General features: G+C 41.4%; 2 protein-coding genes across 2 annotated transcripts in view; both read right to left on the bottom strand.

Moving 5' to 3' along the window:
- Positions 1–231: 231 nt before the first annotated feature.
- Positions 232–989, bottom strand: LOC123238761 (hypoxanthine-guanine phosphoribosyltransferase-like). Its single transcript, XM_044665966.1, has one exon. It carries the CDS (start codon positions 987–989, stop codon positions 273–275), a length of 717 nt encoding a protein of 238 aa, XP_044521901.1. The 3' UTR covers positions 232–272.
- A 13,306-nt stretch (positions 990–14,295) lies between these two features.
- LOC123240479 (heterogeneous nuclear ribonucleoprotein H-like) overlaps positions 14,296–16,336 on the bottom strand; it is a 50,797-nt gene continuing 48,756 nt past the window's right edge. Inside the window, exon 3 of the mRNA XM_044668079.1 lies at positions 14,296–15,878. Within this exon, the coding sequence (XP_044524014.1) occupies positions 14,405–15,811 (1,407 nt within the window). The 5' untranslated portion in view covers positions 15,812–15,878 and the 3' untranslated portion in view covers positions 14,296–14,404. The remainder of the gene's footprint in view (positions 15,879–16,336) is intronic.

Raw genomic sequence — 16,336 nt, 5'->3', positions numbered from 1 at the left:
ACAATCAACATATCCTCATATTCTTGAATCTATCACATTCACAATTCTCTTAACTCTTTCCATTTGTTCAGCAGTCAGTGTGGCTTCAGTCATTTCCCATTCCTAAATCAAACACAGCAAGTCCATCCCTTCTCCCCAGGAGAAGTCATGTCTCTTTTAAGCTGTGTAGTTCCAATCACATTCCTAAAGGATAAAACACACAAGACAGAGTTCTGTGGATGCAAAAAGCTTTAATAAGCACATGCTCACAAGAGCTGAAACAGGGGACAAATTTAACTGGGGGTCCAGATGTCTCGTGGTTGGGTCTCCCCAGAGTGTTTCAGAGCTTCTCTACACAAGGCATGCTTGTCTCTGGCAGTCTCACTCAGGGTACAGATATGGTTTAAGTCCCTGAAGTAGTCATTGTAGTCAAAGGCATATCCCACCACGTATCTGTCTGGAATTTCAAAGCCCACAAAGTCTGGTCTGTATCCCCCACTTTGAGGGCTCCTTTTCACCAGCAGGCTGGCTACTCTCACCACCTTTGGCTGATGCTGCTCCACCAGGGAAAGCAAAGTCTGCATGGTTTTCCCCGTGTCAATGATATCTTCCACAATCAAGACATTCTTGCCAGTTAGGCTGGAGAGATCAGCTCCCCCCATCACTGTGACTGTCCCTGTGGACTGGTCATTACAGTAGCTGCTCAGTCTGATGAAATCCACAGTCACGGGGTTGGACTGGTCTCTGTTCCTGTTCAGGGTCTCCATAGAATCCAGCAAATCAGCAAAGAACTTATAGGCCCCCTTGAGGACACAGAGGGCCACAATGGGGCTGCCTCCCATCTCCTTCAGCACGTCTTGTGCCAGGCGTTCAGTCCTGTCCATGATGAGCCCATGAGGGATCAAGACTTTTTCCAGATCTTGAGCATAATGCTTCGGGATGCAAAAACAGTCCAAGTCATAGCCTGCTTCATCATCTCCAATCCAGATGCTGGGGCTGATGTTTGCCATGATGCTGTACAAAGCTCAGCTGGGGAGAGAGGAGAGAGCAAGAGCAAGATGGGTAGGAGGAAGCAGCCAGGGAGCTGGGAAGATGCAACTCTGCCAGCCACAGCTCTGAGCTGAGTCTCAGGGATTTCTATTTCACCCCTTGGGCCTGCAAGGGGGAGAATGAATGTCTGTGTTCCATGGCTGAAAAAGCAATATGGCCCTGGGCAGTGGCTACTGGCCTTCCTTGCCTGTCCTATTCAGGGAATACTGTCTAAAGACTTCCCCTTGATCTGGTTATCACACTGTTCTCCCCTCCTCTGCCCCCTTGATGTTCCCTAAAACACAGGTTCTGGGCAGAGAAAGGAAAGGCAACCACATTCCTCTTTAAGGAGATGGAATCTGAAAGGGAAGAAATGGAGGCTGGATGAGGTGAGAGAGAGGCAAGTGGACTTAAAATGTGAACCAAACTATCTGGGAAAGATGGTGGCCAAAAGGAACAAAGAGAATAATCATTGCTTTGACTTTACTTTAAATATGTTCATGTCAGTTAGGTGGAGCAGTAGATAGAGTGCTGGGCCTGGAGTCAAGAAGACTTCTCTTTGTGAATTCAAATCTGGTCAGGGAGGACCCTGGGCAAGTCACCTTATCCTTCTTGTCTCAGTTTCCTCACCTGTCAAATGGGATGGAGAAGTCAGTGGCAAACTATTCCAGTATACTTGCCAAGAAAACACCACATGAGCTCAATAAGAGGATACACCTCAAAATGATTGTAAAACTGCAGCTACAAAATGTGTTAACTATCAGGACAGCTTTTCATGATGGTTTCCATTCTTAGAAAGATCCACAAGAAAGATCCTGCAGAAAGTCCCTCTTCAGCCAGACAAAAATGCCAGGTGAGAACTGCTCTGTGGGAATCCTGGGTTACCCATGAATTCACTTGGGCCAATAAAAAGAGGCAGTGAAATTAATTCAGGGAGTGGAAAGGGTCTTTGGAGACAGCTCAGAAACAAAGGACCAGGGTTTGAATCTAGCTCTGCCATTTACCATATGATCTTCAGCAAGTCTTTTCAACTCTGATTCTCAATGTCCTCATCAGAAAGATGAGGAAGGTTGGACTAGATGACCTCCAAACCTTTTGTGAGCTCCAGGACTCCTAGTCCATCTCCTTATGATCCTGGAGTCATCATTACTGCAAACTTCTTGTTTTCTCCTGCCAGTTTCCTGAGTTAAGTTAAGAGGTCTTGGATCCATGCAAGAATGGGTCTATGGGGTCAGCAGAAGGCCAAAGGGATCCATGATACAAAAAAGTTAAAAATCCCTGATCTGAACCATCTCATGGTGAATCTCATCAGCTGAGCCTCATTTCAGGGATCATCTGCACTCACAATTTAACCCCTCTGCTAAGCTTCCCTTTTGCATCACCAACTGCCTTTGGGGCCACTCAACCTGACTGTCCCATAGCTATCTCAGACCCAACATTTCTAAAACAAAGTTATTATTATTCCTTCCAAGCCCTTTTCTATTTCCCTAGTACTAAAATTCCCTATTACTGTGCAGGGCATCACAATTCTACAATCACCCAGGCTCCTGGCCTCAGTGCCAGCCTCATTTCTGCACTTGCCCTCATCCCAGAGATCCATTCTGTTGTAAAGTCTTGTCAATCCTACCTTAAGACCTCCATCTCTCATAAGTGCCCCCTGCTCTGTGCTCACACCATCAAACATCTCACACTAGTGAGAGTCCTCCCTCCCTCACACCTGGACAACTGCAATAGCCTTCTGTTTGGTCTCCCTGCCTGAAGACTTTTCTACTCATATCCATTTTTGACTCTCAACTACCATCTTCCCAAGGTCCAATTCTCTTCTCCCTGCTCAGCAGAACTACAGTGGCATTCCCTATTACTTCCAGGATTACATATTAATTTCCCGGGCTCCTCATCCTGCCCTTCTGCCCTCTAGTCTCTCTGTCAGGATGGATGCCTTGTCTATTCACAGGGCTGTTTGCATCCAGGCTCCCCATTAGAATGGCAGCTGTTTGATAACAGGGACCATGGTTTTGCCCTTCTATCCATCCCCAGCCCTTAGCTCACCACCTGGTACTCCATGCTTCATGGATGCTTGTTCACTGCCTGCCTGCCTGCCTACTGAATACATAGGAAAACACTGAGGAAACTGGAGTTTAGACAGAATAAGAAATTTGGCCATTATCATGGAGCCATGACACTGGCATTCGGGCTCTCCAAAAGCCAGCACTCTGCTTTCCTAGATCTGTAATGAAAAGGGCATTTTCCCAGAAGGAAACTTACCTTTGATAGCTCCCTGGAGGTTTCTGTCAGGAATATAGCTCCAGCCAGGGCCTCCCTTCTAAATAGGGATGTCTCCCACTGAGCCAGTCCTGGGCTTTTCTATACTTTCCCCAGCTATCTCCACCCCTTTCCTATTCGTGGAAAATGGTGTGGATTCATCCCCTCTCAGTGAGAGGCACACTAGAAAATGGCCTCTGTCAGCCCCCATCCAGGACCACTCAGGGCTTAGTTCTATTCCCAGCTTAGCACCTCATTAAGTTACAGGGAACTCTGAGACACTTTCTGAGGGCATCCAAGTGTTGGCTGCTCAGAAACAAAGAAGAGCCTCCACTCTCTTGATCAGTTAATCACATCAGTCTCCTAATTATTTCCTATGCATAAAGTACTAGAGGAAGGCTCTAGTCTTCTCTTCAATCAAGAGAACTCTTTACCAAATGCTCCCAAAGCAGCACAAATGGACCTATCTCAGGGTCTGAGCAAGTCTCCCCAGGCCCGGGCTTCTCTTTCTAGTTTCTAGACTGGACATGTACCATCTACTGTTGGGGAGCCCAAACACACTCAAGAGCACAAGTCCCTTTGGCAGAAAGTCACATGGCCATGCAATGAAGCCATGGTATCAAGAATCCATTGCTAGAAACAGGGAAATGGTTCTGTGGATAGAAAACCTGAAAATGAGAGGTCCTGGGTTTATATCTGACCTCTAACACTTCCTAGCTATGACCCTGGTTTAAGGGTTAAATGCAGTGGTTGGACTTAAATTATGTGAGATTATTATATCTCAAGTTGGAAGTTTACTTACCAAATTAGAGGGGAAACAATAAAGTAAAGAAATGTGAGAGAGGTTAGAGAAAATACCTATATTAATCCTTAACCAGAAGGGTCAGTAGTGAGCAACTGAGGCCCTCCAAAACTGAAGCTAGTCTCTTAGGAAACTAGGAAAGAAGTCAGCCCTTTTCACTCACCCAAGGAAGTAGTCCAGAAGTCAGAATCCAAGCCTCAGTGTCCAGTGAAGTTCCCTCAAAGACTATCTCCAGGAGACACTCTCCACTAGAGTCAACTTCACCACACTGACTGCTCAGGGATTTTCATGGCTTTTATGGTGGTTTCCTGGCCCTGCCCCTTTTCACAGGGGCCAATCACAGTTTCCAAATTGTCTGAATTGTTCCCTTTGGATTCACACATTTTTGAGTGTGTGAACTCTTAAAAGAATTCAAAAGTTTCTGGCTTTTTGAGTTAGTAGAAAAGGGTGGAGCTCTCCCATTATCTTACTGGTTTCTCACCTAGCACAAGTAGAGTGTGAATTCATCAAGTAGTTAGTGAGCTCCTCTACCTAGTTCAAGCCTGTGTTGATTCAATCAAAAGGTGGACAAAGAAGAGTTAATCCTGTCTTCACAATCTAAGGAGGTATCAAGGAGGGGTACTCAAGTTATTGTTAACCAAAGTTTTAACTCCAACTAGGCAAAGAGAATAAAGGATTCCCTTTTCACAAGTGTGAACTCAAAGAGAACCAAGAATTGCCTTTCACACTGGGCACCCAGCACCAGTTGTCTAAGTCCATATTATCTTACTTTATATGGGGTTCCAAGACAGAAGGTAAGAGTTAAAGAAAAACAAAAAAACACCCAATAACAATTATTGCAGGGATAAGCAAGAGTGGCCTCCCCAAGCTTAGGAATTGTCCTGTAAAGGGGATTTAAGTAGCTAATTGAGTTTCTGGAGTTTGCTAGACCCAGGTCATTGATCTTTCCTTAGCTTTTGTGAACTCAAGAGACCTGGCTGTTGGACCTTCCCCCTTTTTCTTTTACTTCATTTTATTTTGTTAAATCCTTACTTTCTGTCTTAGAAGCAGTACTAAGTATTAGTTCCGAGGCAGAAGAGTACTAAGGGCTGGGCAGTGAGAGTTAAATGATATGCCCAGTGTTGACTAGGAAAAAACACAACTATTAAATAGTCAGAAAAAAAGACACTCCTTAATTAAGGAAAGGGGTTTAGTGCTAAATTAAGGCTCCACATAGAGCTGCACACTACATACTCATGCAAAACCCAGAAACTCATTGCTCTGGCCACTGACCCCTGGAAGAGCCAACAGAGCTAGTTTGATAACTCTGAGGAGCCATAAAAGTGGGAAGCTCAAACACCTTTCTAGGGGAACCTGGGGACTGAGGATGGGAGAATATAGTTGATTGGCTTTTCAATGGTAGCAAAGGAAAATGAGGAGTCCCAGATAGGAATAACCCGGAGGGGCTGATGCTTTACAATGGACACAAAAGGGAAGGATCCAGCCTAGGGCTGGGCTACCTCCGTAAAGGACTTTGGCCTAAAGGCACAAAAGAGATACTTAACACCTGATGGGATTAGCCCACTCACCTAAAGTGCTTTAAAGTTTATGGTTAGTCTGAGCCTTCTGAAGCTGGACTTTCCCTCAGGGACAGACTCTTAGGAGTCAAGGTCAAACTTTAGGCTTTCACCTTCAAGCTAACTAAACTGAGGGGTCATCAAATCTTATTAGGCTACAAGCTTCTTGGGGGCTTCTAGATTCCATGTTGACACAGCTAGAAAGTATATGAGGCAGATTTGAACCTAGGACTCCCCCATCTCTAGGCTTGGCTCTCAATCCACTAGGCCACCTAGCTTTTATTTAAAGCCCATTGTGGGAAATGTAATGTGTCAGTTCTAATTAAGAACCTGAGGGGTTGAGGCAGAAAGAAAGTTGTAGTTTGTTTTGAGCTGTAGGTTTGAGGATAAAAAGTTTGAATTTTTTAAGTGCTAAAATAAGAATGAGCTAAGGTTAATTTGTAAACTGTTATCCTTTTTGTCATTTATTCATTTGAATTTTTAAAACAGTTCTCTTCCCAGCTACAGAAAGAGAAAAGAAAGAAAAAATGGTAATTATTGTGTGTAAAAGCTGAAAGGAAAAACCTTGCAGAATTCCTTTATATGTAAATTTTTCATTTGTGTGAGCAAAGTCACTAGCTCTAGGAAAAGAGCTTGCTTGGATTATGGAATTTCTAAACCATGAACCTGGATTAATGAGAATGTGCATCTGTTTATGATAGAGAAATGATTTTTTAAAAATTTAGAATATTTTTCCATGGTTACATAATATACAGTTCCCTTCCTCTCTTCTTCCCCCTCCCAAAGCAGACAAGCAGTTCTACTGGGTTATACTCATATCATCCTTCAAAACCTATTTCCATGTTATTCATATTTGCAGTAGTAGAGCTATCTTCTAAAATCAAAACCCCAATTATATCCCCATCAAACCACATGATTGATCATATGCTTTCTTTCTTTTTTTTTTTTTTAAACACTTACCTTCCATCTTGGAGTCAATACTGTGTATTGGCTCCAAGGCAGAAGAGTGGTAAGGGTAGGCAATGGGGGTCAAGTGACTTGCCCAGGGTCACACAGCTGGGAAAGTGTCTGAGGACAGATTTGAACCTAGGACCTCCCGTCTCTAGGCCTGGCTCTCAATCCTCTGAGCTACCCAGTTACCCCCCAATCATATGCTTTCTTCTTCATCCCTACTCCATTCTTTCTTTGGAAGTAGATAGCATTCTTTCTCATAAGTCCTTCAGAATTGTCCTGGATCATCATTGCATTGCTGCTAGTAGAGAAGTCCTTTACATTTGATTGTACCACAGTGTCAGTCTCTGTGTACAATTTTTTTCTGGCTCTGCTCCTTTCACTCTGCATCACTTCCTGGAGGTCTTTCCAGTTCACATGGAATTCCTCCAGTTCATTATTCCTTTCAGCACAATAATGTTCCATCACCATCAGATACCACAATTTGTTCAGTCAATCCCCAATTGAAGGACATCCCCTCATTTTTCAATTTTCTGCCACCACAAAGAGCATGGCTATAAATATTTTTGAACAAGTCTTTTTCTTTATTATCTCTTTGGGGTACAGACCCAACAGTGGTATGGCTGGGTCAAAGGGTAGGCATTCTTTTAAAACCCTTTGGGCATAGTTCCAAATTGCCTTCCAGAATGGTTGGACCAATTCACCACTCTACCAGCAATGTATTAGTGTCCCAATTTTGCCACATCCCCTCCAACATTTATCACTTTTCTTTGATGTCATATTGGTCAGTTGGCTAGGTGTAAGGTGGTACCTCAGAGTTGTTTTAATTTGCATAGAAATGATTTTTAAAGCCTGATTTTTATACCAGGATGAGTTTAAGATGAAAAAGAAGACAATTAAATGAAATCTCTCAGATGTGTATGAGTCCTAGTAAACTCTTATTATTTTATTGTTTATTCCATGAGATTAAGCTTAATTGCATTCAACCCTAAGCTATAGTTAATGAAATTTGCCACTGAAGGTAAAAGCTCTTGGGACAGCAATTAATATTATTTTAAAATTTGAATTCAGATATAGTTGATAGACCATTAAGTCATTTATCCACCATCAAAGAAAAAAATCACAAGTTGCTCAGGAGTGTGACCCTTAACTGTTATAGGTAGAAGTCCTTATCTGGGAAAAACTAAAGGGACAGCCTATTGGAATCCCTTCCAATTTACTTGAACAATTTTGTTATTTCCTTTTAAATAGAAATGTTCCCATCTGATTATTCCTGAGTCTGGCTGGAATTGTTACTGCATGATTGATTGTCAACTGTGCTTCTTACCTGAAGTCAAACCAAGTTAAGGATGCTGATAATCCATGTGATGAATCTCTTTGTGCCTTTAAAGATTATTCCCAAAGGGAATGATTTTTATGCTATTTTAATCCTTTCTGTGCTTTTCCCCTTTGTACCAAATTTCTATAATCTGAGCTAGTTGTTAATAGATGATATGAGCCAATGCAAATATATAGGCTGTTTTCAATCTGAATGGGCAGTCATTCCATATCCTAAACAAGTCAAGTAAGTTAGTATTTGGATTTATCTGCCAATTAACACATAGTCATATATAAGATTAGTTCCGTCTGAATGTGTTTTACTACAGGCAACCCATTTGATGTACATTGTTCTCTGTATACAGTTGCAAATTCCTTTCTTAAGTGTATCTGCAGAGCACCAAAAGTATTTTATTTTAGTTGGAGTACAATGAGTCTCTTGTAAGTTAATTCATTTGTATAATCATTGAACATGAGAGTGGAAAAAAATGTATTTGCAAAAAGTGTTATTGATTATGTTTTTATACATAGGATTTGACCCCTAATAGCATCTGATTCTCCTAAAGGAATTGAAATGGAAAGTTTTGAGAAAACAACAGGTTAGATAATTCTGAGTGTTCAGTGTAAATGACTCTAATGGACATATAAAAAACCTAAAAGCTCTGAATTTTAACTGATATGTTGTATTGTCAATAAGATCAGAACCACAAGATTCTAGATTGTTTTTACCATCTCAACTAGTTATAGGAGTAATGTTTGAAAAGCTGTACTAATGTTTATTGAGATCTGTTTTACAAAAGACTTTATCAAGAACAGGTAAGAATCTCTAAAAATAACTTGGAACCAAAGAAGAAAATCTCCTAGAGAAGAGACGTATTCCAGGATGTCCAAGAGAATTTATCTATTACTGGTTCTCTCACTGTATGAATGCAAAGAAGTAAAAAAAATATAGCTAACAACTGAATTGGCTAGAAATAGTTCTTGCCTAGTTCCCAGAAAATACCCATAAAAATATCTAGAGGACTGCTTAGTAAAGGGAACCCCCTCCCAAGCATCCCAGCCTCTGGTTACTGCATCTAAGCCACTCCCAGACATTGTATCTTAGACCCAGGCCATGGTATCTTTCCTATGCTTTTGTGAACTCAAGAGACCTGGCTGTTGGACCTTTCCCCTTTTTCTTTTACTTCATTTTATTTTGTTAAATCCTTACTTTCTATCTTACAAGCAGTACTAAGTAACGGGGCCAAGACAGAAGAGTGGTAAGGGCTGGGCAGTGAGAGTTAAATGATATGCCCAGTGTTGACTAGGAAAAAACACAGAACTATTAAATAGTCAGAAAACCCACTCTTTAATTAAGGAAAGGGATTTAGTGCATTCCTCAAGGCCTCCACACAGAGCTGTGCTACATACCCAGGAAAAGCCTAGAAACTCTTTGCTCTGGTCTCTGACCCCTGGGAGAGCCAACAGAGCTAGACTGATAATTCTGAGGAGCCTAAGTGGGAAGCTCAAATATCTTTCTAGGGGAACCTGGGGACAGAGGTTGGGAGAATATAGTTGATTGGCTTTACAATGGTAACAAAGGAAAATGAGGAGTCCCAGATAGGAATAACAGCGAGGGGCTTATGCTCTACAATGGACACAAAAGGGAAGGATCCAGCCTAGGGCTGGGCTACCTCAGTAAAGGACTTTGGTTTAAGGGGAGAAACCATTGGGACAAAAGAGATACTTAACACCTGATGGGATTGGCCATCCCCACTTAAACTACTTTAAGGTCTATTGTTAGTCTGAGACTCCAGAAGTTGGACTTTTCCTCTGGGAGCAACGGTGGTGGCCAGACAAACCTGAGGCTTTCACTTTCAAGCTAACTAAACTGGGAGTCATGGAAGCTTGGGGGCTTCTAAATTCCACCTTGACACCAGGGTCACACAGCCAGAAAGTGTCAGAGGCAAGATTTGAATCTCTAGGCCTGGTTCTCCCTCCACTGATCCACCTAGCTAGCCCCTCTCCCTACTTTTCAAAAGAATATTTAATTATCTATTTTCTGAAGTTCAGTGGAAGTCCCAGTTCAGTGTGGTTTCCCAAATTATGTTTCCCTCAATTAAAGACCGTTATTATAAGGACATTGCTAGTTCTGTATTTTTCAGGTCAACAGCACCATAGACACTAGAAAGAATGAATGTGACTGGATTGGGTGATATATACCTTTTAATAAGAGCCACGACTGTGAACTTGAAATCTGGAGACCCTGAGTTTGCCTCAGTTCCCTTGAGAATTCTCCAGTCACTTCAGACTAAGTAATAGACCTTAAGGACTTAGTGGCCCTAGTTGTGGAACTAGTAGATCCAAATCAAACGTTAAGTACCCCTTTAGTTTCTCTTTGTATCCATTGTAAAAGCATCAGTCTCTCCTGGAAAATCCTGCCTGGGCTACCCATTTCCTTGTAGCTATGGCCATGTCAATCCATCATACTTCCCTGTCCTTAGTTCCCCAAAAGGTATAGAAGTTCCCCGAATTTTGTTGTTCTTTGGAGGATAATCTAGCGTGGTTATCCTCTCAGAAACACAGTTGAAGGCTGAATCTTTCCTGATTACAGACTTGGGTTTTCTGAGTATTTTAGTAGTTCTGTGTTTTTCCCCAAGTTAGCACGAGCATTTCATGGATGAATTCAGTGGTGGCTCACCGTCCCCATCTCTCTAAAACAAGGTCCCAACTACAATAAAAGCATTTATGTGGCACATTTGGGCTTGCTAAAAGTCTTTTACACAAGATTTCATTTGAACCATCCTACTTAACAGTGATGAAACTCACTTAAACTTTGCTTTGCAGGAAGCTCTCTATTTCAAGGGACTTTCTTTTGTCTCTCTTGGGCCTGCAGGAGAAGGAAGAAGGCTAGTCTTCTCAGCCAGCATAATTGTTGGCCTTTTCTCCCAGAAAATTTCTACAACTCCATAGCTATCACCTTGTCCTAGTCCTTTTTTAATCTTCCCATTGTTACGAATAAAAATAATCTTGGAGACTTAATACTAAATTATAAGTATTTATCAATAAAGAGAAAGAAATCTAGAAAGAAGAAAATTATACCAGCCCAGTTTCCCAATGTCTCCTGCTGAGTTATTTCTGCTTCATCAGGATCTAGATTCCCAAGGGCCCAGCTAACATGCTCGGGCCAGACAAATTAAGACCAACCAAGGATGGGGCTTGAGTTCAGGAAAGGATCAGAGGCCAAGAGACTGAGTCTCCAGATTCCCAGCCTCTACTCTTGCCACAGATGGCTTACATAAATAAGCTTGGGGAAGACTGTGAAAGAGCTACTTGGACAAGTCCCCAAGATGGTCAAGAGCCCTCACTTCCTTCACAAGCTAGCTTTTTAAGCTCACTCCAAACCCTCCTCCAAGATCCTCCAGGACCAGTTTCACCTCAGTTCCCATATATTGCATACCTTGCCACACTATCGAATGAAGACACAGGACTCCTATCATGTAAGAATTCTAGGATCTGGTGGTCTCCTAGGTACCATTCCCCACTTCTCTTTCTGATGCTTAACGCCCTTGGAAGATGCCCCAGAGGCTGAGGCCCCAGGGACTACGGTATAGGATAATCTTCCTCCATCACTGCCCAAAGATAACCCTTCTTTCACCATGGCACGCTCTTCCTTCCACTGATCCTGACACCATGGCTGCTTTTGATTAAACCATACTCTCTATTGCCCCACTGATCAGGGATTGCTCTCTTATGAACTCCCATTTCAACCCAAGACCTACCAGTGTTCCATTCCTTCCACTGTGCACAAACTAGCTTTCATTTTAAACCCTTTTTTCTATTCCCTCATTTTATCCTTATTCTCACAGAGACTTGGCTCCTCCCAATAACACAGCAACTCTTTTTCTACCACATACAAACCTGAAGTGACAAATGGGCTCAGATCTTCTCGTGTGGCTTCGAGGTCGTTCTTTCCTTCTTAGATCTCTGGACAGCGGATGGGATGAGGAGGATCCTCAGCAGGCAGCAGGAGGTCTTCTCCAGAGTGGGAGAACCACAGGACTGAACCCCCTGTCTCAGTCAGAGCTTTCACCTCTGACCAAGGTTAGGACTAGGAATAATGGGTCGGATGCCTGTATTCCAGTAGAAAGAGGCATGGTCAAGCAGAGGATTGTATCCCCCATTAATACAGAAAGGATTCTTGACCATTTTTTTGCATGAACCCCTCTGTCATTCTGGTGAAGCCAAAGGATCCATTCTCAGAGGAATGTGGTGAAAGATATAGGTTTACACTACTGGGTCTTTATCCCAAAGAGAGAATAAAAATGGGGAAAGGACTTGTTTATACGAAAATATTTATAGCAGTTCTTTTTGTGGTGGCAAAAAATGAGAAATTGAGGGGATGTCCATCCATCGGGGAATAGCTGAACAAATTGTGGTGAATGTTGGTGATGGAATACTATTATGCTATAAGAAATGATAAGCAGGATGATTTCAGAAAAAGCTGGAAAGATCTGCATGAATTGATGCAGAGTGAAATAAGTAGAAACAGGAGAACATGGTACACAGTAACAGCAATAATATATGATGAGGGGCAGCAAGGTGGCTCAGTGGATTGAGAGCCAGGCCCAGGGACAGGTCCTGGGTTCAAATGTGGCCTCAGACATTTTACCCCCACTCTTCATCCTTGGTACCAATACACAGTATTGATCCCAAGACAGAAGGTAAGGGTTTTAAATAAAAAAAAAATTATATATATATACACATATATATATATGTATCTGTGGAAAACTTGGTTACTCTCAGTAATGCAATAATCTGGGACAATCCTGAAAGATTTTTGATGGGGAATGCTATCCACTTCCAGAGAAAGAACTTGTCTTTCATATTAGTGTATTTATAATTTTATTTTGGGATTTTGGTTATGTATGAGTGTTTTGCATGACAACAAAAGTAAAATTAAAAAAAAAAGTTGGAGATTTGGCTTTCTTTCAACTCATTCTTCCCTCAAAGGAAGAGTTTTCTTTTCATTATGCCCCTGCAAAAATGGCTGATATCATTTTTCACATGGCTATGAAAATAAGCTAGAGATTTTATCCTCTGGCATCTTAGGGGAAGAAAAGGAATGAAAAGAAGGAAAGATACAAGTATTTACTAATCAACTTCTATGTACCTGGCACTGTTAAGTGCTTTACATATGTCATTTGATACAACCATCCTAGGAGTTAGGGGCTGGAGATGACCATTATTCGTTACAATTGAGGGAACTGAGGTAGAGATAGGTGAAATGACTTGTCCAAGGTCGTATAGCTAATAAATGTCTGAGGCCTTGAATAGTATTCTTTCTCCTTTTTGAGATTGTACTCTAAATTAAATGTGTGTCTATAATTGCCAGTCAGTTTTTACCAGCACACCCAAATTGGGTTCATGAAACGTTACAACTTAACATCTTCTTCCCTTCTAGATATATCTTTCCTCCATTCTTCATCTTATCCTAGCATTCAAGGAAGCAGAATTAGCAGAGATTTGCACAATTGTCCATATTTAAAAATGCTGTCTGGCATGCAGGAAAATATTAAAAAGTGCTATGTATTAGGATAGTTTTTTTTCTTTAAAAATACAATTTTATTGGTTAGTGTCTGAGGGAAACACACCATCAACCTTCTTGAAGCATCTCAAAAATTTATTAACAGGTTCCAGCCCCTGGAGTTTACTTCTGTCGCTGGGAAGTGGCTATAGATGTTCCTCAGTTCAATCCACACTGACAAAGTCTGAGATTGCCTCCTGTTCCTACCAGGTACTGAATAGTGAGCTAGCCCAAGCAGTTGGAATCCTGTGGTAGCAAAGAATCAGAAACTGAGAGGACCTGCCCAGTAACTGGGGAAATGGATAAACAAGCTATGGTATATGTTTGTGGATGGAATGCTGTTGTGCTAATAGGGAAATGAAGAAGATTTTTAGAGAAACCAGGGAAGATGTATATGAACTGATGGGAAGTGAAGTGAGCAGGACCAGGGGGACACATATGTATACAAGAGCAATATTGTAGGATGAAAATTGCTATTCACCTCCAAAGGAGGAGTCTAAATGCATTACAAAGCATGTTTTTTAAATTTCATTTTTTTGGGCGGAGTCTGTTTTCTTTTGTTGTTCTTAAGTCATTTGAATCATGTCTGACCCTTCATGACACTTTTCTTTTAATTATCTATTTTCTGAAGTAGTATAGAAATATTTTATGTGACTACACAGTTATAATCTATAGCAAATTATTTGACTTCTTAAGGGAAAGGGAAGGGAGAAGAGAATTAAGGACTCAAATTTTTAAAAAATGAACACTAAAAATTATGTTTAGTCATAATCCTTACTAGATTGCATATTACATCACGAATATTTTGTTGTGTTAAAAAAATATCAAACCTGGAGTTTTAAAAAACAATCTTTATTTCATTAACAGTAAGCATAAATCAAAAGCTTGTATTATAAAACATCATTTTAAATTGTTTTTCTTTAATAAAAAGTTGACAAAGTGTCAATAATCAGGATACATCCCACATTCACTTCCCATATTGGATATGCCAGCTATTTCTCCCATTCTATTCTCTCCCATATATGCAAAGCTCCCCCAATTGTTGTAGCTGTTATTCACCTCTCCTTGGTTCTCCGTGCAATGGGTGGTTGAAAAATTGCTGAAGTTTTCCTGTAACACTTGGTCATATTTGTTCATGCTGATATGACCTTCAGAGACTGCTCCGTAGCCCTCATTCAGCTCCTGGCTAGACGGGTTGCCGTAAGTAGACTGGTTTAGCAAACTCATGCCTCCTCTCATCTGGGGATCGTAAGCACTGCTGTCTGCTTCTGTTGTGGAATTCAAGAAGAGCTCTATGTATCTGTGCTGCATGTTTGCTTTGTCTTTAGACATAGCTGCCACAGCATCTTCATGAGTAGCAAATTCAACATCGGCTTCTCCGGTCACTCTGCCATCAGATCCAATTTCAATGTATGCTCCGACTGGTTTGAGTGGTGAGAAAAAATCACAGATATCATTTTCAGTAGCTTTGTAAGGTAATCCTCTCATGTGCACGTAATGGCCTGCAGGGCTCTGGTGGAAGGTAGACCAGCTGTCTCCATAGCTGTGGCCGGACATGGCCAAATAGTAATTCAGGTATCTTCCAAAGCAATAGTCGTCATTATACCAGTTGTAGTCGTCATAGCCTCTGTAGCCAGCTTCATAGGCACCACATCTCATCCCTGCAAACCCGACTCCTCTCCCAAGAGTGTTGTAGCCTCTGCCAGCCTGGGGCCTGTCATAAGGACCTGGACGCTGCTTAGCCATCAGCTTTCGAGGAGGATCATAGTGGGTCTGAGCTTCGGCCTGGCTGCTCTTGAAGATCTCAATGTATCGGTGCCCTATTCTTTCCTTGTGTTTCTTTAGAGCCTTTTCAGCTATTTCCTGTGAAGCGAACTGCACGAAGGCTTCACCGCTGTTCCTCCCTTGGAAGTCTACTGGCAACGTTATCCCGTTTGGCATGATTTCCAGCCCTGAAAAAAACTGAACAATTTCTTCCTTGTTACACCTGAATGGGAGACCTCTAAGGCGCACGAAGCCATCACTGGCAGTGTCGAGACTATTCGGAGCAGTATGCTTCAACACCCAGTCCATCTCAATGTTGTTTGACTTGAATACTTCCACATATCTGTGTCCCATAGTTTCTCTATCTTTTTTCAATGCCAATGTGACTTCATCTTCAGATTCGAGTTCAACGAATGCCTCTCCACTCGGTCTGCCCTCTCTGGTATAGATGAAATGAATGCCTGCTGCTCCATTTTGAATTTTGCATTCTGAGAAGAATTGCTGGATGTCACTGGCTGAGCATGACCATGGCAAGCCCCGGACCTTCACCACAAAGCCTTCTTCTCCTTTGGTGCTCAGCATCATCTTGTCTAGTTAGTAGCGGCAGCAACAGCTTGAAATGTGACTGTCTGGATCCTTGACTTCAGCTTCTCTGCAAAGAAAATTTCATTTTTTTTAGTTGTTTCTAGTGTTCTTTAGATAAGTCATCATGTTATCTGTGAAAAGGGTTCTCTAAATAAAACATTTAAAACTGTATTTACTCCTTCAATTTCTTGTGTTACTGATGTATCAAGCATGTCTAGAACTACTACCCAGTAGTGGTGATAATGGAGAAGTTTGCCTTTTTGTATTAGAAAGGTTTCTAGTTTTGTACTTTTACACATAATGCTGGTTCTTGCTTTTGGAAAGCTAGTAATCATATTATGGAAAGATCCATTAATTTCTATGTTTTTTAATGGTTCTTTTTTTTAAAAAAACAGTATGGATTGTTTTGTATATAGTTTTCCTAATATTGAAGCAATCTTGTATTTGTTTGATTCCAAGCTGGATAGAAGCTTGTTATAGATCCTTTGTTTATATTTGTTCATTAGAGATAGTGTTCTATGGTTT

The sequence above is a fragment of the Gracilinanus agilis genome, chromosome 3, assembly GCF_016433145.1.
Source record: "Gracilinanus agilis isolate LMUSP501 chromosome 3, AgileGrace, whole genome shotgun sequence".
Classification (NCBI taxonomy): Eukaryota; Metazoa; Chordata; class Mammalia; order Didelphimorphia; family Didelphidae; genus Gracilinanus; species Gracilinanus agilis.
Note: the sequence above shows the minus strand (reverse complement) of the source record. Positions and strands in the feature narration are given on the sequence as shown.

Bases quoted from the DNA above. Each gene is read 5' to 3' on its own strand.
- LOC123238761 (XM_044665966.1), bottom strand. From the start codon at position 989: ATGGCAAACATCAGCCCCAGCATCTGGATTGGAGATGATGAAGCAGGC.